This window comes from Acinonyx jubatus, chromosome B2, assembly GCF_027475565.1.
Source record: "Acinonyx jubatus isolate Ajub_Pintada_27869175 chromosome B2, VMU_Ajub_asm_v1.0, whole genome shotgun sequence".
Classification (NCBI taxonomy): Eukaryota; Metazoa; Chordata; class Mammalia; order Carnivora; family Felidae; genus Acinonyx; species Acinonyx jubatus.
The window spans coordinates 15,729,437-15,752,299 of record NC_069385.1 but is presented as its reverse complement, the minus strand read 5'-3'; the positions used below and the strand labels follow the sequence as shown (position 1 = coordinate 15,752,299).

At 43.4% G+C, this 22,863-nt stretch overlaps 1 protein-coding gene across 2 annotated transcripts in view; it reads right to left on the bottom strand.

The window, feature by feature from the left end:
- Window positions 1–9,200: 9,200 nt before the first annotated feature.
- Window positions 9,201–22,863, bottom strand: part of RMND1 (required for meiotic nuclear division 1 homolog) — a 43,788-nt gene continuing 30,125 nt past the window's right edge. The window contains exons 11-12 of one of the 2 annotated variants that reach the window (XM_015073685.3): window positions 9,885–10,001; window positions 9,201–9,417 (exon numbers count right to left, since the gene is read on the bottom strand). In XM_015073685.3, coding sequence (XP_014929171.1) covers window positions 9,376–9,417; window positions 9,885–10,001 — 159 coding nt within the window. In that variant the 3' untranslated portion in view covers window positions 9,201–9,375. Of the gene's footprint in view, window positions 9,418–9,884; window positions 10,002–13,337; window positions 14,133–22,863 lie in introns of those variants that run through there. The other variant, XM_015073687.3, reaches the window with a different exon arrangement.

The following is a 22,863-nucleotide window of genomic DNA, read 5'->3' as shown; positions in this document are numbered from 1 at the left end:
ATGGAAATGAACCAGGGTTATTCCTGAAACTCTGGGTCTCATTCCTAGAGAAAGTGCTGTCAAGAACATCCTAGTTTTCTCTTCAAGAGCTGCTGTTCTGGATTTTAGAACAGGGCTGATTGGCTGCTGGTTCTCTCAAGGCATAGGCATGTTACTTGAATTTTGCGAACTTATTTTGATTTTTAGTCACCAGCATAAAGTAATAGCGTTATAAGGAAAGCTGTGCAAATTATATCTGCTTTCTATAACTTGCTGAAGTAGAAACATTTAGGTGAATACATAGGCAGAGGTTGGGGAAAAAATAGTCCTTGCAAAGAAGGACTAATAGTGTATCTCAGGATTGGGTTAAGAGAGCTGTCAGTCTGGTTGTGAGAGAGCCACAAATGCCCTGAGTAGTAAGAAAAATAGAAGTTAAATCATATGTTGAGTGCTTATGTACTGACTTATTTTGGTATTTTCAAAATAAGTTTGGGAAATTAGGAGTTCAAAAATAGTTTCACACATTTCACCTCAAAGAAAATCACAGTGTAAGCAGATAATCTAAGTGGATTCATCAAAAGTGAGTTATGCATAAATATTCTGCAGTCATGTGCTGCTGAAAGTTTTGATGTGTGTTATGCTGAAATACAGTCAGAAGAATATGCACTTGCTTGTGTTCTGAAGAGGATAATTTCAGTGAGACTCTGACAGTGGTCAGAAAGCAATTTAATAGTGCTGTACTTAACCTTTTTTTTTTTTTTTTTTTTTTTGGCCAAAATTTGTGAGTGCTCAAGTGGAAGATGGAATTTCCTTTAACACTGATAATAAAAGTAATAGAGGAAATAATAGATGTGGGTAGATCCCAAAGCAGCTTTTTCCCTATATAATTTCATGAAGGATGTCCTCCCAGGTAACCTTGAATTAGGAAAATGACATGCTTTTTACATGCTATTAAGCCTACCATGCCTTCTGTGTTTTACATTAAATTTAACATCTAAGTCAGATAAGATGTATTTTGAAAGTGTCTTATATTTTGTTGGTTTGGTTATAAAGTTTATAGGAAATGCTTATTTTATAGTTGGTTGTTATTGAGACCATTTTCCCTCAAGGATTCCTGATACTTTAGGGAACTTTTTGTTTTGCTATTAGTGTTCGCTTTTGTGTTTTCTCTTCTCTTCTCTTCTCTTCTCTTCTCTTCTCTTCTCTTCTCTTCTCTTCTCTTCTCTTCTCTTCTCTTCTTTCTCTTCTCTCTTTTCTTTTCTTTTCTTTTTTCTCTTTCCTCTTTCCTCTTTCCTCTTTCCTCTTTTCTCTTTCCTTTCATTTTATAGAGTGTGCAAGTGGAGGAAGGGCAGAGAGAGGACAGAGGCTCCGAAGGCGGGGGGCTCTGTGCTGACAGCAGTGAGCCAGATGTGGGGCTCAAACTCATGAACCGAACTGAACTGGGAGATCGTGACCTGAACTGAAGTCAGATGCTTAACTGACAGCCACTCAGGTGCCCGGCTTTTGGGTTTCAGACCTTTTTGATTACAATCTGAAGATGGTACACACATATATGTAAAATTTAAACAGCCATCAGGAAATAGTACTTGATATTTTGAGTTATGTAATCCATTCTACCTTTTTTTTAAAAAGTGATTGTGGTGGTCTAAATTGATTTCATCAGCCACCAATGAATCTAAGCCCACTTTTTGAAAAAAAACTGGTAGAATAGTTTTCTTGCTGTTACAAATTACCCCAAGATTCATGGCTTAAAACAGTAAATATTTGCTTATCTCTTAATGGTTTCTGTGGATCAGGAATCTGAACTAGGTTAGCCTGGTGGTTTTGGGTCAGGGTCTTTCATGAGGTTACAATCAAGATGTTCACCGGGCTAAAGGATTTGCTTCCAAGGTGGCTCACCCTCTGGCAGGTTAATGCTGGCAGTTGGTGGGTCTCAGTTCTCCCACAGACTGCTTGAATGTCCCCACAACATGGTGGTAGTTTGTTTCCCTCAGAGCGAGGGATCCTAGCTAGAGCAAGAAGGAAGCTACACCACTGCCACATGCTGTTAAAGTTAAGTCCAGCCTACAGCCAAGGGCGGAGGAATTAAGCTCTGTGTCTTGAAGGGAGGAGTATCCAAGAATTTATGATATATTTTAATAACTACCACAGTTTTGATTTTTCCTGTTGATGGGTGAATTAGGACTGAACCAGAAGGCTTGTTGAAGTCAATCTGTAAGTAATTATCGTAGTTAATTAAGTCAGTTTTTTCTCTGAGGGCATCTAGTCTCAAGCCCTCCATCTTAAATTTGAGAAGGGAGGCTCAGAGAAGTTAAGTAATTACCCAGCCCAAGGCAGTTCAGTCTAGGAAAACTAAACTGATTTTTCTCTGATTTTTGTCATGAATAATCTGTGTGCTGATTGAGAAAACTGGCTGGTGATTTTTAAAAATCTGAAGAAGTTATAGTTTAGAACTGTTGTGTTCTAGTCTCCTAGTTTGCGATCTTCTAGATAATAGTAATACTTTCAACCAGTTTGGCCTGCAGATAATGCCCGATTCTTTATGAATTTGTAGACTCCTCACACCAGCACCCCTTCCCCATTGATTTTTAGAGGAGACAAAATGTACTTATCCAATGAATTCAAACTTTTATTTACTGTTAGCTCCAGATGCTGCCTATATACAGATCTTGAGATTGACTATTCCAAATAGCACATTTCTAGGACCTAAAAGAGGTTATAAAAAAAGAAAATCAGGGTTTGAGTGTGAAAGAAAGCTCTACCATTTTCTGCTGTGAAATTGTCATGGACACTTTGGATCTAGAAAGATTTATTCTAAGACTGGTCTTGGCTTTGTGGTACAAGGAGCAGAGACCCTGACATTGGTAGTGTGAGTGAACTGGGGTAAATGTCTAAGGCTTTCCTGGATTTATTTCTTTTAAATCCAGTAGACTCAGGGCACCTGGGTGACTTAGTCGGTTAAGCATCTGACTCAGGGGTCAGGGCATGATCTCCTGGTTCGTGAGTTCAAGACCCGTGTTGGACTCTGTGCTGACCGCTTAGAGCCTGGAACCTGCTTCAGATTCTGTGTCTCCCTCTCTCACTGCCCTCCCCTCCTCATGCTCTGTCTTTCAAAAATAAACAAACATTGAAAAAAAATTTTTTTTTTTTTTTTTTTTTAAATTCGGTAGACTTTCCTGAGTAATAGATTGGGGGATACAGTAAATTATCTTACACCTTTGCTGTTGCCGGATTGATAATGGCTACTTTGTTCTTAAACTGCTTTTCAGTTTCTCTTACCATCAGGACTCCTGACAGTTGCTATTCTGCCCTAAAGCACATACTTACGTGATTGCTTTTCTTGTTGTCTATCTATATCTTGTATCTCCCATCCCTGCTGTAAATTCTTTACAGGAACTTCCTTTTCTGTATATTGCTGGTGCTCAGATGCTTGCAGAATCTGTAGTTGAAGGACCCAAGAAGTCAGTTTTTTCCCCTAGAACTGAATGTAAGAAAACGTTTATTGTTGTAGAAAGCCTCTGAGTATAGGTGGGAGGTGCTGGTGGTGTATATGTCAATAACTATCTATGTTCTTAAAATGGTCACAGTCCAGTGGAGGAGGACAATCATATACTTACTATACAGTTTGTTCTACACTATACGTGTTCAAAGTGCAGTGGTGTAGTATAAATGAAGTTGGTACTTAAACTGAACCTTGGGGCACCGGGGTGGCTCAGTTGGTTCAGCATCCAACTTTGTCTCAGGTCATGAACTCATGGTTTGTGAGTTTGAGCCCCGCATTGGGCTCTGTGCTGACAACTCAGAGCTTGGAGCCTGCGTTGGTTGTGTGTGTGTCTCTCTCTGCCCTTCTCCCGCTTGTGCTCAATCTCTGTCTCTGAAAAATAAATGATGAAAAAAAAAAACCCAAAAAACTGAATCTTGAAGGTGAGTAATGTTTGAAAAATAGACTTAGTTTCATCACATGTTTGGTGGTTGTACATTTCTTAGCTTTACTTCTTCATTATACATTTACCCTGAGTTGTTTTATTGTTTTGAGTTGCCATCATGTTCTGAAAAGTTGCTTTTTTCTGTGGTGTGCATGTTTTCACATTATTTTTCTAGAAGTGTGCTGTCCCGTTAAGTAGCTATAAGCTGCATGTGGCAACGTAAGTTAATGTCACGCTAGCCACATGTGGGTAGAGGCTACCATATTGGACAACACAGATATAGAACATTTCTGTTGTTGCAGAAAGTTCTGTTGGGCCGTGCTGCTCTAGAATCATGTTTTGCTCATCTGCACATTCTCATGTTGTCTGTAATGTGTTGAGTTAGGAATAGAATGAGGAGACTTAATAATAGCGTTCTGGCATTATTGAAAGAGACAGAGTGGTTGGTATTTATGAACAGAGGGGAGAGAGTGTAGGCTACTATGTGGTGAAGTCAAGTCAAGTGTAGGTTGGTATCGTGCTCTGTACCTTAAGCTGTTTGGCTTTGGGCATGTTCCTTTATTTCTGAGCCTCAGTTTTTTGTTTTACTCAAATAGGGAGAATAATCATTATCTCCTAGGTTTGTGTAAGTGTAAGAAGGTGTGTGTAGGGGAGCTCAGCACAATACCTCAGTCTATGATAAGATCATTACCGTATTTTTGAAATACTCACTGATTAAAGCAATTTGCAAAAATGTTTTTCTTTTGGTGCACAGTTCTGTGAACTTAACATAGATGAATATTTGTGTAACCACTACCACAGTCAGGATACAGAGCAGTTCTGCCGCTTTCAGACAACTCTGTCCTGCTGTCCTTTTATGTACTTGCTCTTCCTCCCACCCTTATCCTCCTCGGCAGCCACGGGTTGGTTCTTCATCAGTTTTGTCCCTTTTAGCATGCATGTTACATAAATGGAGTCCTATAATATGTAGCCTTTTGAGACTGGCTTCCCAGCCAAGTTGGGTGACGTTGAACATGTGTCACGTTTAGTGTAATTTACAAGTATTTCCTAAAAACCAAATGTGAATCTGAATTTTTGCTTATAGAGTTGCATTTGACTTGGGATTTTTACGCTTGAAGGTGAAATCAGTGATGAAATTTATAGGGAAAAACGACTTCCCCTGATAATAACTGTGTGTCTGTACGATACTGGCTTGTTTTTCTTTATGAAAATGATTGATCCTTGGTAGGGGAGATTCCTGTTTCAGTAGTTTATCCATATTAAAGCTCTTCAGAGTGGCAACAGAGTCCTCATTTGAAAAAGTTGTCTGTCTAAACATTAATGTCTAGAATGTGGCCTGAAGATAGGATAACCAGCGGGCTGCTTTGCCCGGGCCTTTCCCAGCCTAGCACTGAAAGTCTGGCTGCTGCAGCAAACCCCTCAGTGCTGGGAAATCCAGGATCTGAAAGGGCCCCATAAAATTTGGGGATTCCAGTTCGTGAACCACAGGACAAGTATTCAAACTAATCTTCCCTGCCATCAGAGCGCTTAGAGTCAAAATCTCTAAGGTAACCAGAACCCAGACCACATGAGGCTTTTAAGATTAAGATCAGTATTCTGAATTTAAAGATTAGCACCCTGGTGGCTTAGATTTGACTGGAATTACATCATTTTTGGTAGTTTGTTGTCCTCTGTAAGTCTTCATGTGATGAGTTCAAGAAGCAGAGTCCGTATTTTTATGTTAGCAATATTCAGTTGTGGTAAGCAAGTTTCCAAGACTAGTGTGGAAGCCAAGTTAAAGTCAAGTTTGTACTTAACATAATCTCTTGTTTTGGGTTTTTCAGTTCAAATAGTGATGTGTAAATCTCACATACATTTTAGCTTCTATGTTTCATGTCGTGCGGAATGAGTGAAAAAATGTGGCCTTGAAAGATTTTAACAAAATCCTGCTTTGTTAAACGTCTGAGGCAAGGGAATTTGGACTGGTGACCTTAAATCTTCCTTACAGAAATGGCAATTCAGAACCAATGGCCAGAATTGAAAGTTAATAGAATAGCATCGGAAGCACTTGGAAAACCTTCCTCTGCTCATCTTCCACCATCTCACAGCAGGGGCCACACGCGGTTTGTAAAGCGGGCTCAGAGGAGCGTGAGGGGAGGGGATGGGGCTGGGGAAGGTGAGAACTGAATCACCCGAAGAGACACATTAGTACATTAAACGGAGCAAGAGGTGCTAGTGAATTACTGACCATCTGTATCTGTAAACTGAGGACGAGCCGATAAGAAGTCTCAAGTTAGTGGTTCTCCGAGTTTAGTGAGCATGGGAACCTCTTGGAGAGTTGTGAAAAACATTTTAGTTGCAGCCTCAGAAATTCTGACTGCAAAACACAGGAATCTGTAAATCATGGACACCCAGGTGTTCACTGATGCAGTTGGTCTGAGCATCACGCTTTGGAAAAAACTGCTGTAAGTGGTAGAAAGACCAGGGAATATTTACATTAGGGGAGTATGGTTAAGTTTTCTCAAAAAAAATCTTTCTTCTGCAAGCAACAATATATTGATTTTACATGTAAGAACATCTCTACTTCTGACTGCTGTGGTTGTCTGAGGAGGCACCCAGAATGCTTATGGGCAGCTGCCTGGTGCGTGGGAATTGTGTAGAGTTTCTGAGCCTTTTGGGGCTCGCGCTGAACAGCCGACTCATCCGGAACAGCGGAAATACTACTTTGTATTTACTGAACTTGAACCACTTCATCCATTTAGGTGCAGGGTTTACTAACCTCTGTCTTTAAGTCTCTCATGCTGTTAACTGGACTCAGAGGGAGTCCTCGTGATTCGTTTCAACCTCCATTTAATCTCAGAATCATACTGGGATTTTTGCTCAGATGGATTGTAGGAACAGTAAACTCTAGGCTTCACATACGTTAATTCCATTAATACTCCTAGCAACTCTGTGAGGTAGTAGTACTATTAAACCCATTTTACAGATGGAAAAAAACAGACCCAGAGAGACTCAGTGATTGGCCCAAGGTGATCCAGCTAGCAGGTGGCGGTGAAGAATTCGAATGCAGGTTGGTCTTAACCACTGTCCTCTCATGAGTGATAGAAATTTGATCCCATTTTGAAGAGTGCTTCCAGGACTACTGGTGAATGTAGTTAACTTGAGGCTCTCTTTAGTCTTGTGGTAGGATTTCTTGGTCATTTTGTTTTTACAGAAATTGTGATCGTGAAACACTTCCTTGCTTCTGTTACACCTAAGATAATTTTAAAAACTTCTCTATAACTTTTAAAAGTTGAAGCTTTTAGCATGAATTTAAGTATTTGAAAAATGTAGTTTCTGATGAATCAAATGTTGATGTTTAAAAATCTGTTATATCTGCCTTTAATGTATCTAGTGGAATGTACTACCATAATGAGTTGGTGGCTACCATGATACCTTTAAACATAAGTAAGCGATTCAGACTTGACACTGTTCCTTTTTCTTATGGAAAATGTTATATCTTTCCCACAAAATGTTTACCTAATAAATTTTTACGCTTGAAGGTCTTATTGATTATCCTTTTGATCTTTGCAGCATACTTGTATAGAAGCTGAAATGTTAGAATTTGTCTGGACCACGAGACACCAGATGTTTGTTTTTGTTGTTAAAATTGTTACAGTTAACACAAAGGTGACCCAAACAGTAGAGTACATACTGATAATTGAAGTAAAACTTTATTGGAAATGCCCTTCTTAATAGGTGGGGGATTATACGATCCCTATTAAATTAGGAAGCTTTGTTGGCCAATATTTCAAATTGTCTTCTTGTTGGTTTCCCGGAGGGTTTTAAAATGTATTTATAGGTTTTTAAATACAGTAGATGGAACTGAGATTCAAGATGGGTGAGAAATGTCTTCTGTACAGTGTGAGAAGGGAAGCTGGGAAAGAATAGGCTTGGTACATTGACTGCAGGCGTACACACAGGCACGGCCGTTTTCTGTGAGTGCTGACCTGGAACTTCGGTCTAGAAAGCTGTTCTTGAACTATCGATGTCCATGTGTTCCTTGGGAAGCCTTGGGAAACGTACCTACCAGATTGCTGCTCAAGAACTCTTGCAGTGAACTGAAAATAAGCCAGGATGTTCACCTTTGCACTGTTAGAGCAAAGAAGTACATAAAAGCCAGCAGTAAGGGTATAAATATGTATTCTCTTGGTGAAACACTGTAGCAGTTAAGTTGCAAAATAAGTGTCTCGGTTTAGAACAGTAACACTGTTCAGAGAGAGAAACTGAACAGCAGGTAAGGACTGTGCAGTTCCACTCCTGTGCAGGTGGATTTTTTCCATAAATACGGTATAGTATGTAAATGCACTTTTTCAGCCTTTCCTCTAGCTTGCTTTATTGTAAGATTACAGTACATAATACATGTAAGAAAAAATGTGTTAACTGACTTACTGGTAAGGCTTTTGGTCAACAGGCCAAAAATAGTTTTTGGGGAGTCAAAAGTTATACACGGATTTTCAGCTATGTGGGGGACTGGTGCCCCAACCCCCCATTTTTTGAAGGGTCAACTGTATAATGTATGAAGAAAACCCAGAACGTTTAAATTCATTGTGGTGGGAAGCATAGTGGGGCAAGTGGGGGTTATGCATAAAAATGAAGATAAAAAGGGCTTATTTAAAAAGTTGTGTATCAGGGCTCTTGGGTGGCTCAGTCGGTTAAGGGTCCGACTTTGGCTCAGGTCATGACCTCATGGTTCAGTTTGTGAGTTCAAGCCCCACGTCGGGTTCTCTGCTGTCAGCATAGAGCCCACTTCAGACGCCCTGTCCCTCTTCTCCTGCCCCTACCCTGCTTGCACTCTCTCAAAAACAAACGTTAAAAAAAATGTTTACCAGTTCAAGATGGTAAGCACATAAATGTCAAGTTCTTTGTGGCATTTTTTCATTTCCCCAAAATATGTGTGAAATGAAAAGTGTTTGTGGGAAGAATATTCTGACTAGGTAGGTAGTGAAAGGATGGACAGTACTGATTAATGAAAAGGAGAAATGTCAATGAGCAGTTATCCTGAAATTATGTCATCCAAAGTAAGTAAAGAAAATTCCACTTCTGTCATCACAAACCTGTATTTTATGTATTTACTCCCAACACTCCAGAGTTCCTGTATGGGAACTTAGGGCTAGGATTGGGATTTCCTGGAGAAAGATGATGGGTAGTGTCCAAAATCTAAGCCTTTTGGCTTTAATAATTCTTAGGTACTAAGATTTCTTAGGTACTAAGCTTTCCACGGTTCTTTAAAAATACCTTCCTTTCAGCTTCTCAGTTAAAGACCCCAACGCCAGATTTGTCATTAATTTTTATTCAAGCAGCAATACATTTAGGAGCTAAAAAAGATCACTGCAACTTTTTGATTAAAAAAATTAAAATACCTACTAAATAAGAGACTCTCCCAACAGTGAGCATTTATTTTTGATTGCAGAACTTTAATATCCCTTGCACTGATGCTTTTCTTTGGCCATCACTTGATCAGGAAAAAGACTCGTCCCAATTCAAACATTACCTTAGGGTGATAAAATGAGATTTATTAATTTCATAGCAAATCATTTGTACAAACTAAATGACTTTCCAAGATTGTGATTAATGAAAAATGCTCCTGTAGTCTTTCCCATGTGGCAAGCTGCAGATCTGAGGCAAAGGGCCTATAAATTTGCAGCTAGAACATTCTCTAAATGCTGTCTTTAAAAATGGAACTTCTCCAAAAATCACACTTGGTGCATTTGCAATATTGCCATAGCCACTTGAAACTTGCCTCACTTCCAAATAAACTCAGTAAGTAGGACAGAGCCATGTTCTTCTCCACTATCATTTTCTATGTCACATTATTACTTTTTTAGATTTTTAATTTTTATTTTTTTAAGTAATCTCTACACCCAAAATTAGGCCCAGACCTGCGACCCTGAGATTGAGTTGAACGCTCCAGCAAGAGTCAGCCAGGCACCCTTCTTTTCATTTTAAAAAGATCCTTACCTCGATGGTGATCAGAATGACGATCATCCACTCCAGGCGGAGTGCCCTCTTCTCAGTCAGGTGATTCCTCATTAGATCTGTCAGCTCCATGCAGTGTTGAAGTTTTTCATTCATGACCTGCATCAGAAAAATCTTAGGAAGTGTCCTGTATTTATATTTCAACAAGCCTAAGAAAAGTGTCACATCTCAAAATTCTAAAGGCTTGAAATAGGTATACTCTTGTTCCTTAGGCCTCTCCCCTCTCTGCCTCTTGTGACTCTAGAGACATTTTGTAAAGCACAGATTTGACTGCAGAAGTACTCTGCATACTGAAGCTCTTACAGCCCAAGATTTTGGTGGAAGATGTAAAAATAAAGTGGAGTCCTAGCCTTTGGTAGCTGCCCTTGGGTTTTTAGCAGTTAAGAAAGGCAAACCCGAAACATGCTCTGTGGTCAGAACATGCTTTGTGGCCAAAACATGGCCTGAAGATGACAAACAACGATTACCTTCTACTAAAGCTGCCCATACCCCCAAACTTTACCACTTGACCTGCTGCATACTTGCCACTAGATGGCACTGCTTTCAGTGCTCAACTGCAGAGGTTCTGGTTTCCGATGCCTCGCCACAGGCTGGTTGGGGTGGGTTCAGAGTCTTTGAATTTAAGACTTGGATGTGACTCCTGGTAGTTATACCTCCTTAACCTCTGTATTTTACCTTCTTTTGGAAATTGGAAAATCTGGAAACCTTTAAAAAATAGTTAACCTTTGATAACTTAAGGGGTGGTGTGGATCTGGTCTGGAAATTTGAGGCCATCCCCACAGATGCATGTTTGGGGATTAATGGAAATGTGTCAGTGTGCCATATGTATAAGGATTCTGCACAGAGCATTACATCGCCTTAATCATAAGAGCACATGGGGGACCACACTCAAGCATATATTTACCATGTTTCCAGGCTGGACATTATGTAGTTTCTCATCTGTATAAATGTTTAGGACAGTGCCTCCTTTCCTCTCCTTTCTTTCCTACTTTCTTTCCCCCCTGTTCCTACTGGCTGTTCAATCTTGGTCTGTAAACTTGCTCATCCCCAGGCTTGCTTCTCTCTCCAAGACACTGGCCCCACCCTCTTCCATTTTCTTTCACCTTTGACTAAACTGGCATTTCCTTCCTCCACCTCCTCATCACTCAGTTTATTCTTCAGCCCTTAGAAGCTGCGTATTACAACCCCCCTGAAACCTCCAAATGTCCTAATTGGTAAAGGGCAACTTTTCTTGGTTGTAAACCTGTTAAACATTTGACAACACCTTGAAATACACACTTCCTTTGACTTTTTCTCCCCTAAGAACTAAGTTTTCTACCTCTGACCATTTTTTTTCTGGGGTTTCTCTACCTCCTCTAGTTTTTAGATAGCATTTCCCTAAGTCCTGATCTTGTCCTCCTTGTCTTCTAGCTCTGCACTCTGCTTGCACGATCTCACCCATTTTAGTTTGTGTAGATGCTCCCTAAACTTTGGTCACTTGCATCCCACCATCACCACCCCCCCGCTGCCCCTGCGTCCCCAATCACTATATGTGATGTGTGTGTTCCAGCTGCACTATTACATGATTTCCAAAGGCTCTGCTTAATATGTCTATTTTAAAAGTAAAGGGTCACTGCCATAAATGGACAACAGTTGGACGTGAAACTATGCTGCCAACAGGAGGCTGAGCCTGACACCTGGGGAAGTGGGAGAGTCGCATCCGTTAGACGGCCTATCAAGAACCTCGACAGCCAAACTAAGTGCTTCTCCCGAGAGAAATCTGACTTGCTTCGATGTTAATTCAGGGTCCTTGTATCACCTAAATTCATCTCTTGAACAAGTGTTATGTATCCCACATTTTGGGAAACACTTAACTATTTTCTACTCCCAAATATAAATGTTTAATGCTGGTCTCTTCGACTGAATTTCCTTTTTAAGTAGGCTTCGTGCCCAATGAGGAGCCCAACTCAGGGCTTGAACGCGTGATCCTGAGATCAAGACCTGAGCGGAGATCAAGAGTCGGACACTTAACTGAGTGAGCCGCCCAGGCACCCTTCTCTGACTGAATTTCTTTCTATAAAACATCTTCTGGGTCTCCTGCCCACACCTCAAATTTAATGTTTCTCAAATGAAAACTGACATCCTGTTCAAGTCTATCCCTTGCCTTGGGTTTCCTTTTTCCAATCAGGTCCTTATCTTCCCAGTCACCTGGGGTGGAGGTGTTTGATCTCTAATCCCCACTCCCTACGGTTAGCCCCTCCGTGGACAGTCTTGAATCTACTCCTTACTTAGCATTCCTTAGTACTACAGAGGTAGGTCTTCATCAACTATTCATTACTCAAGAAGGGATCCATCGCCATCCCCCCCCCCCCCCCCGCAGCATCAGTTTTCATTCTAAACAGCTGTTCAACAGCTTTGTAAGCATTTTACTGTTCATTGCCTTCTTGATAACATTATCCCAGATCATGTGGTCCAATTGCATTTTAGATGGTGGGGTCCTGAGCAATCTTCAGAAAGCCTTCCAGCCCGCTCTTTCCTCGGTGCCCCTACAGCACCCTGTCCCCTGGTGTCAGGCACTTCATTCTGCCTCACAATCCTCTGCTGTCCACGCGGCACCCTCCCCTCCTGCCCCCCAGCTTGGGGGGTTCCTCCTGCACGAGTTTCAACCGTGCGATACTGCCCATCATGATGTCAGCACCCACCTGGCACCTTCCCCAGGCCTCCTCCCCAAGGCCCCAGGGTGGAAGAGCTGGGGAGAAGACCCGGGCTTAGCCGACCATAATGCCCAGTTCTCTCACCGCACGGCTGGTCAAAGCTTGGACACCTGCCCCAATCCCTTGAAGTTGCCAGGCAGACCGAAATGTCAACTTGGACATTCCCTCTCCCCACACCTGTTTCCCCCCATTCCCCAGAGAAGGCCACGGAGAGGCAAGGAGGAGGCCAACCTGGCACAGAAGGTGCTCAGGAGAGAGTCCCGAGTGACCCGTTTGGGTCTGTGCGAGACATGCCTTGCTCCCACACTCCAGCCTGGTTTTTCTCGGCAGTACACGGTGATAAAAGCAGCGCTGAAACTTTTCCCGTGGTTTGTGCAAGGGAGTCCCCACTGGCGCACGCTTCCTACTTCAGTTCGCTACAGCGTCATTCACGTTACATGCACACACGAGGGAGAACACAGGGATGGTATACAGAGGTGGTAAATGCAAAGTGGGCTCTAAACAGGTAGGGGCTGGGAGGAGAGGGCGGGGAGCTACAGGAAGGGGACCTGGGGAAAGCGTCTCACACAGGAAACCGCATGGACGCACCGCACGCTGGATACTTGGAAACACTTGGAGGTGAGGTTAAAAAGGTAAGTTAGTGTAGTGCCCAACTGTGAGAGATACCGTAGACCGAATGTCGTAGGCACAATAACGACCCCCCAGGGGCATTCACACCCTGATCCCTGGGACTTACGAAGGAGAGTTACGATTGCATATAGAAAAAACGCTGCTGATCAGCTGACCTTAAGACGGGGAGGTAAACCTAGATTATTGGGGGAGGCGGGGTTCAGCGTAGTCACGGTGGAAATGGCAAGAAGAGCTTCAAGTGATGCCACATGAGGCCCCAACTCGCCTCTGCTGTGTGGCAGGGGCTGCAGGCCAAGGGACGTGGGCAGCCTGTAGGAGCCGGAGAAGGCAAGGAGAGCCTTTTCCTGCCCAGCGCCTCCTGAAAGGAACACAGTCCCGCCACACCTTGATTTTGCCTCAGTGACTCTCCCGTCAGACTTCTGACCCACAGGGCTGTAATCCGGTGCATTTACGGTAAGCCAGCTTGCGGCAACTCGTTACAGCACAAGAGAAACCTCCACCGCGCGGTAACGTTGGGATTTTATTCTGTAGGCGCTGCGGGCCCTTTGTTCCGCCTTCAAATGTCGTATTTACTGTACTGTGCCGGGCAGAGGAGACATCTCTGCCTTCCAGCTAAAGGGTCCAGTGAAGAAGGTATGGGAACAGTCCGGGGAGTGTTACAGGTGGGGCCTAGAAGGGAGGCGTCAGCATTGTAACCCCCCCCCCACCCCCCCCAGTGTGGTCACCAGCCCAGGGCCTGTCATCTGGACTTTCAAGAAGTATCCGTCAGTGAATGGATTCGTAGGAGAAAACGAAAGGACGGTGTGCCTGGACGTGGAGGGTGAATGAAGTAGAAAGAGGAAACCACCATGCATTTCAATTTTCTGCTTGACTGACAGAGAGATGAGGCTGGTGGTCCCGCCACGAGCTGAAACGGAGGACAGGGAGGGTTCAGTGTGTTCTGGGAGAATGCCACGGGTTGCATTCTGCGATCTTAACCACTGGTTAGTTCTACAGACATTTACTGCGCATGTGCTCTGGGTGAGGTCTTGCCGAGAACCGGGACTGTAACGGGTAAGAGGATCATCCTGGTCTCTGACCCCAGGGAGCGTACACGCTGGCGTGCGGCGACACACAGAAGTGACTCTCGGAGGGATGCCAGGAGATCCATGAGTGTGGAGGACGAGTGGATTTGGCAGGCGGTGAAGCAGCAGTGGCAACGGCGGGAAGGCAAACAGGAAACTGAGGTCAGATATACTTATTTGGAAATCGTCAGGAAGAAATGGGCGCGGAAGTCAAGGAAGGAACCCACGACAGGACTCGGGGACGCCAACGGACCGGTGTGGTGAGGGGCCCACCGCAACCTGGCTTTCCTGGCGCGACTGCACTTGTGCAACCCGTCTCTGACCTTCCCACTGAACCCCTGATACCGGCTGAAAGGACTTCGCCTCCACCCTCAACTTTTTGGATGGCTTTCCGCACATCTCGTGCCTATTACTCTTATTTTTCTCAAGATTCTTTCCCCTGGGAAAAAACCCAACAAACTGGAAGAAGGAACAGCTTTTTCGTGACACCACCACTAACTCTCTTTGTCCTGTACGTCCTCTTGGAACACTGTAAACCTTGTTCAAGGGCAGCACCGGTTCTTAAATTTTTTTTTTTTTTTTGGTATCACCCACGGTGCCAGCATTGCGTTGAGCGCGCTAAGGAACGTTAAATTCTTTATCTCCTTCTAAATAATCTTCACATAACTAGTCTTAACTGCCTTTGGCATGCTAAGAAAGCACCCTGAGAAATGTAGTTTGGGAACGGTCAGGAATGCTTGCTAACTCGTGTGGAAGGTTTGACACCAAAGAGATGGCTCAGAGTGGGGCTGGGAGATGATGAACAATTAGCTGCAATGACCCAATCAAGCCACGTAGATGCCAATGGTAGTAATAGGGCACCTATGCTATTGGGGAGACTAATTTAATGGAATGAGAGGAGAGTTCCCTAAAACCGTCAGTTACCAAAGGAATTCTGATGAGCCTTTTAGTTGCCATGTAAGGAGTTTTCAGAAACAGAACATCCAAATCCATTATATACAATGGAATGTAGTTCAAACCCACGTGACCACCATGCTTAGCAGGCATTTACCTACCAGATCCCAATCCACCTACCTTGCTTGCCCTCTGGGCCCATGAGCCAAATCATCCCTCTGTTTCCGGTGTGCCTACCATATATTCAGATATTTGGGGAAGGTAGCTTCTACCCCCTTTGCTGCTGTGTTGTAAGGAAGGAGGGGAAATCCCACGGGTATAGCTCCAATTTCATAGAAGTCCCTTTCCCCCTAATACATTGCTACTTCTACTTTTAGCTATCTTGCCCCAGTTCCTAACATAGAATCCAATAGAGATGTGGTAGAAATATGTAATTTATAAAGATAATTAAAATCAATCTTGAATTTTAGCTCCTAAAGAAAAATTAAAGTGAATTTTCAGGGACTGTTGGTATTACAAAATGTTTGTATCCCCCTTAAATTCTTATGGTGAAGCCCTAACTCCTAAGGTGGTGGTATTTGGAGACGGGGCCTTTGGGAGGTGATCAGGTGGAGATGAGGTCATGAGGGTGGGGCCCCTATGATGGAATTCGTGTCCTTACGGGAAGAGGAAGAGACACCGGACAGTACTTTCTCCTTCTGCCATGTGAGGCCACACTGAGAAGGTGGCCACAAACCAGGAAGAGGGACCTCAGCGGGAACCCAGTCCGCGCACGTGATCAGAGCACTCCGATGCAGTGTGTGAAGTGCTGCCCCTGGGACATACGTACACAGAACTCCAGAAGCACAGAGGCACAGACCCGATGGGAAACCTTTCCTAGGAGGCGACCTTTGGGCTCATCAGGCAAAATGCAACCAGAGATGGTCCTGGCCCAAAAGCCTCAAACGAATCAAATCACATCAACTTGAAAGAACTTAAGCTAGAGACAGATGATGGTGCCACATTTAAACAGACCCTTATTCTGATGAACTGCAACGTACGCATCCTCCCTGTGTACTCAGTTAAGGACTGAGAAGCCAGTAGTACTGTAGTTAAATATAGTTCGTACGAGATTTAAAAAAAAATAAACAAAACTGCCACAGAACGGACCTGTTCCGGAACTTTTCCAATTTGGGGACTGACTGGACCCTACCCCACCTGCTCTCTGGGCTGCACAGTCAACCTTCCCATGCTGTCTCCACTGGAGGAGCTCTGTGCCCAAGGAAGCCCCGAGATACCCCTCCTGGTTTAACAGAGTATGATGCACTGGCACTTTCTCCAGGTTTTCCCTTCCTTCTCAGCATTTTGATTCTTGTCCAGCTAGTTGATTATTTCATTGCACTTCTGTCTTCATTATTGACCCTCCTTTGACATTTCTCATCTTCAACTCTGGCTTTCCTGTTGAATGCCGTGTTCATATTCAGTTCTTGAAAGACACCCTTATCTTGATACTTCGGTGAGCCATATGCTCAAACCACGTTCATAATTGGTGACCATGATATTGTTTCTCCTTTCCGGTACTCCTGTCCACGAAGGACACGTGAAAGACACCTTTGGCATCAATATCACAGAACCGTGGTTTGAGGGAAGACAGGATGGGGTGGGGGGAGTGTGCCTGAGCTCAAGCTTCCAAGCAGCTGGTTATCTTGGTTACTGCTCACTTTACTGACTCAATTAAGCACGGCAGGCTGGTTATCAGAAGAGACAGAGAAGGTCTCTGCATCTGCTTGGTGGCAATGGCTTTGGACCCCATCACAATGATCATGATTCCACCAGAAGTCTCCATTCCAAGACAAAAAGAGAGACACCCAAGAGCAGTAACTTTGAGTGCTCTCCGATTTGCCCCCAGTGAAATTTGTCTCATCAACACTGATGTTTTCCGTTAGTGTGTCATTAAAGAATTCTCATAAGAGACTTTATTTTCAAGTTAACTTTACTGAGGCATAATTTACATACAATAAAACGCAGCCTTTCTAACTATACAATTGGAAGACTTTTGACAAACGGATATCCTTGCAACTGTCCCTGCAATGTTTCCATCCTCCCAAAAAGTTCCTTTGTGCTCCTATGAAAACTAAGGTCCCATCCACCCACCCATCCCGAGCTCCAGGGAATCAATGATCCACTTTCTGTAACTACAGATTCGATTTGCCTTTCTAAATCCCATAAATACAGCACATCTGTTTTTGTGTCTAGATTTTTCCATTCGGCATAATGATTCTGGTATTTATCCATGTTGTGGCATGTATTAGTAATTAACTTACTGCTGAGTGGTATTCCACTGTATGGATATACCACAATTTGTTTATCCATTCACTTACTGATGGGCACCACCTGACTTCTTCTAGTTTGGGGCTATTATGAATAAAGCTGCTACGAACATTTGTGTATAAAACAGCGAGAGGACACGTTTTCGTTTCTCCTGGGTAAAATACTTAGGAGTGGAATTGTTGAGTCTTCTCGTAAGACAATGATTGGTTTTATGAGAAACTGCCAAGCCATTGTACCAATTTATATTTCCACGAGTAATGAAAATTCCAATCGCCCCCCATCCTTACTAATACCTGGTATCAGTCTTTTAAATTTTAGCCATTCTAATGGGTGTGTAGTGATATCACATTGTAGTTTTTAAAGTTTTTTGTTTTTGTTTTTGAGAAAGAAATAGAGATAGTGAGCAAGCGGGGAGGGGCAGAGAGAGAGGGAGACAGAATCCCAGGCAGGCTCCACCCTGACAACGCAGAGCCCGATGAGGGGCTCAAACTCACACACCATGAGATCGTGACCTGAGCTGAAGTCAAGAGTGGGACGTTTAACCGACCGAGCACCCCTCACACATTGTAGTTTTAATTTGCACTTTCTTGGTGAACAAGGACACTGAACATCTTATTCATGTTCATACGGCCACTTGCATTATTTTCTTTTGTGAGGTGTCCAAATCTCTCCCCCATTTCAAAAATTGGGCTGCCCTTTAATTACGGAGTAGAAAGAGTTCTTTATATTTTCTGGATAAGTCCTCTGTCAGGAATACATACTGAGAACATTTCCTCCCAGCCTGTGGCTTGTCTTCCATATACTTAGCAATGTCTTTCGAGGAGCAGTAGTTTTTAGTTTTGACAAAGTTGAGCTTACCAAGTTTTCCCCCCAAGGTTCATTTTTTTTTCCTTAAATCTTTGCCTGCCTGAAGGTCAGGAGGCTTTCTCCTATTTTTTATTCCTAAAGTTTTATAATTTTAGTTTTTATATTTTTAAGTCTCTGATCCATGTGTGTGAAGTACAGAATAGAGTTCTTTTTTTTTTTTCTTTGAGAGAGAGAGAGAGAGAGAGAGAGAGAGAGAGAGAGAGCAAGATCATGCAAGTGCAAGCAGGCGAGAGGCAGAGAGAGGGAGAATCCCAAGCTCGGGACTTGAGGCGGGGCTCCATCGCACAAATCATGACCTGAGCTGAAATCCAGAGTTGGATGCTTAAACAACTGAGCCACCCAGGGACCTCTAGAGTTTTTTTGTTTTTGTTTTTTAACTTATGGCTATCCAATTATTCCAGCCATTTGTTGAGCTGATTTATATTTGTCAAAAATCAATCACCTAAGAAAAAACATCAATTGCCTATATGTGTACAGGTCTGTTTCTGAAATCTACTCTGTTCCATTAATCTATATGTCTATTCTTATGCCAAGAGTCAAATGTCTTGATTACCGTAGCTTGATTTACTGCAAGCCTTAAAATCAGATAATAAAAGTCCTACAACTTTGTCCTTTCTTCAGAGTTGGTTTGGCTAGTCTAGGCTCCTTGCATTTACATTTTATAATCAGCTTGTTACTTCTAAAATGCATTTTTTAAAAGCCTGCTGGCATTTTGCTTGGGACTGAGTTGGAATCTACAGGGTAACTTCCAGAAGTAACTTCTTCATAATACTGAATCTTCTGTTGTACATACATGGGATATGTCTTCATTTAATTTCTCAGCCAACATTTGTAGTTTTCAGGGTACAGATCTTTTTTTTTTAAATTTATTCCTATATAATCTGAGGTCTTGACCATATTGTAAATGGTATTTCAAATATTTCATTTTCCAATTGTTCATTGGCAGTATAGTTATTTTTTTATATAGTGACCCTGGATTTTTTAACCTTGAGAAATTCGCTAATTAGTTCTTGTAGCTTTTTTGTAGATTCTTTAGGACATTCTACATACAAGATCCTGTTGTCTGTGAATGAATTGTTTTACTTCTTCTCAAGAGATTTTAAATCTTGGAGCTATAAATACGGCCACCCACAGGGATTGGTGCCTTGTCTAGCTGGCATGGCACAGGGCTTTCTCCACGTGTCTAGGGTTCTAGAGACTGGGTTAGCAGCGGATCCTCCCAACTGCCGCTGTGTAACAGTGCTTACGTGTCAATCCTTTCATGGAGAGACTCCATCTCAAACCGGCCTCACTACTGGAAGAAAGAGTACGCTCAGCATCCTCCGAGTAGAGGAGGACGAGCCTACACAGCCCTTCTGTTCTGAGAGTTTTATGCTTGCACTTGACCATTTGGTTGTCCACTTGGTTGTCAAGGTATTCTTCGTTCAAGGTGTCCTCGGTTGCAGACCCGATGCCAAGAATTCCATCTTGAATGGTGAGAAGAGACACAGAAAAATGGCCACGTTCCAGGTTAGAGATCAGATCGTTAGTCTGTTATCAACCTTCTTGCCCAAGCCAAGTGGCAGTGGCAGCTGGCTTACTGAGGATCCTGCACGTGGGAGCAGTAGGTGCTTGCTGGCAGTGCCGTTGGTGGCCTGAAGCAGGGGATCATTGAAGTCGCAGCAGCGAGAGGATGATGTGGGTCACAGCGCTTACCAAGTAGGCTTCTAAAACGTTCTCCACCTCTTTCAAAACCCAGTCTATGTTAGGCAGACTTCTAAGACGTCACCCAAAGATCCTTGTCACCTGGAATCCACACCCCTGTGCAGTCCCCTCCCCTGGACCGTGGGCTCCCCTTGTGACTTGTGTCTGACAAAAATACCGCAAAAGCAAGCAGGCTGTAATCGCAGACGAGGCTACGAGAGACTGAGTCTGTCTCGGCGGTGCTCTGCCCCCTTCCTCTCACCCGCTCGCCCAGACGAAACGGGCTGCCTGCTCTACGGAGAAGACAACCGGGCCGGGAACGGAGGGAGGCCTCTGGCCACGAGCTCAGGAGGAGCTGAGGCTTCAGCCCAACGGCCTGGGAGGAACTGAATCTTGTCGACGACACAGGGGTGAACTAGGAAGTTCCCTTCCCCGCTGGTCCCGGAGATTACTGCAGCCTCGTGAGAGCCGGAGGCCCGGGCGGAGCCGGACCCGGATTCCGGACTCCTCAAACTCTGGGACAGTAAGTGCTGTTTGAAGTCACTCAGGTTTGCAACAAGTTTTTTCGCACTGATAGCCAACGAGTATAACCACAGGAGAGCCCTCAACTCTGTAAAGCTTTTGGCATCCCTTTTATAGCCCCTGGACCTTCAGCCTGTAGGCACAGTCCACAGCTGTGCAAGCCCAATGTTTTTCATGTCTGACCAGACATCTGGATTGCCAGATCCTGTCTAGGAAGACTTAGTACCTAAAACCGTATCGGAGGCCACTGAAATTCGAATCTTATGGTATCACTGATCAATCTTTTCGCGGTAGCTAAAAGCAACACGGTTTAGGATGGGCCTCGTGCCCTGACCACTGGAAGCGACCTCTACTCGCCTGTGCTCGAAGACGCCCATACAGATAGAGGTGGTAGCAAGTTCAGGGACAACTATAGTTGGTACTATACAGGTCAGTGACAACTATACAGACAACTTCGATGTTGTTCTTCAGGGGGAAGTGTCTGGTGTGGGGGAAAATATGTAGATACCAGAGCTGCCATAACATTCAATGAGCCATGGTGGGTTTCTGAAGTTGGAAGTCATTTATTTTTGACTGGGCATCGGATGCACTGGGGAAGTGATAGGAAAGAAGACTGAAAAAGAGGAGGAAACATGACGGTCCTTGTATATGAAAGCAAAAACACTTGAACATAACCCATTAGGCAATGAAGAAAATTAAAGGTACTAAACTGGCTGGAGGGAAGGAGAAAAGGCAATCCACAGATAACTAACATCAAGATAAATCAGATACTGAAATTATCTGGCAAGGATTTTAAAGCAGTCATCACAAAACTGCTTCAATAAGCAATTATGAACATGCTTGAAACAAATGAAAAAAAAGGAAAAAAAACCAAAAACCAAAGTCTCGGCAAAGAGAGAACATAAGAGGAATCATACGAAAATTTTAGAACTGAAAGGTACAATAAGCAAAATAAAAAAATTCAGCGATGTGCTCAGCAGCAGAATGAAGGTGATAAAAAAAAAAAGAATCCGTGACCTCAAAGGCAGAGCAATGGACATGACCCCACACAAATGACAGAGACAAACCAGAACAGAAAACAAGTGAACAGAGCCCTGAATGTGTGCGGGAATGGGAAAGGAGCTTACATTCGGGCTTTCTCATCAGAAACCAAGCAGCTCGGAACTAGGTACCATGGCAGTTTTCGGGTGCTGACAGAGAACAGTCACCCCAGAACCCTAGAGCTGGGGGCGGCGGGGGGGGGGGTTGTTACTGAGACAGTCTCACATGAAGGAAGACTAGGAGGGTCTGTTTCTGCAGACTTATCCTAAAGGAATAACTAAAGAATGTTTGTGAAATGGAAAAGACTAAGAGAAATCTTGGAACATCACGAAGGAAAAAAAGAACAACAGAACGAACAAAACTAGAGGTAAATGCAATAGAATTTTCTTCTCCTCTTGAGTTTTCTGAATTACATTCGGCGGCTGAAGCAAAAATTGTAACACCGATGGAGTTGTCACAATGTCTGCGGAACAGTTAAGACAACGGTACTGTAAATGGTGGAGGGTAAAGGGATGTAAAGGGGGGTAGATTTCTACTCCTGACTTACTCTGGTCAAATGTCAAAACCAGCAGACTGATAAGCTATGCACGTATAATATAGTATCTAGAACAACCACTAAATATCTGTGCTGAGAGACATAGTAAAAAATACAGAGATAGATAAACCAAAATGGAATCCCCAAAAATGTTTTAAGGAATGCACAGGAGGGCAGGGACTGATACAGGCAACAGCTTGGATGGATCACAAAGGCATTACGCTCAGTGAAGACAGTTTTAAAAGTCGCACGCCGTGAGATTCTATTTATGTAACATTTTCAAAATGGCAAAATTACGGAGACTAGATCACTCACGGGCAGGGGTTAGGGATGGTGGGGGAGGGGAGGCGGTGTGACTAGAAGGGGCAGCACAAGATCTCTGGTGACACAACAGCTCTGCGTCCCAGCACCACGTGGTCACGTGGACGTCGATGTAATAAAAGGTCACAGAACTACGTGCGTATGTCGCAAAACATCCATTTTCTTTTCCACCCTCCTTCCCCACGTCGTTTCTCTCTATCATGACCACCTCCACCCATCCCATCATTCTCTTGATGCCTATGTCTTCTCAGTTTTGCTTCATTTTGCTTCTAAATGCTTGCGTGATGGTTCTCACTGGATGGCTTCTTGCCCCGTACTCTCAATGTATCTTTTTTTTTTTTTTTAAGTGTATTTACTTTGACAGAGAGAGAGAGACAGCAAGTGCGTGTACATGGGGGAGG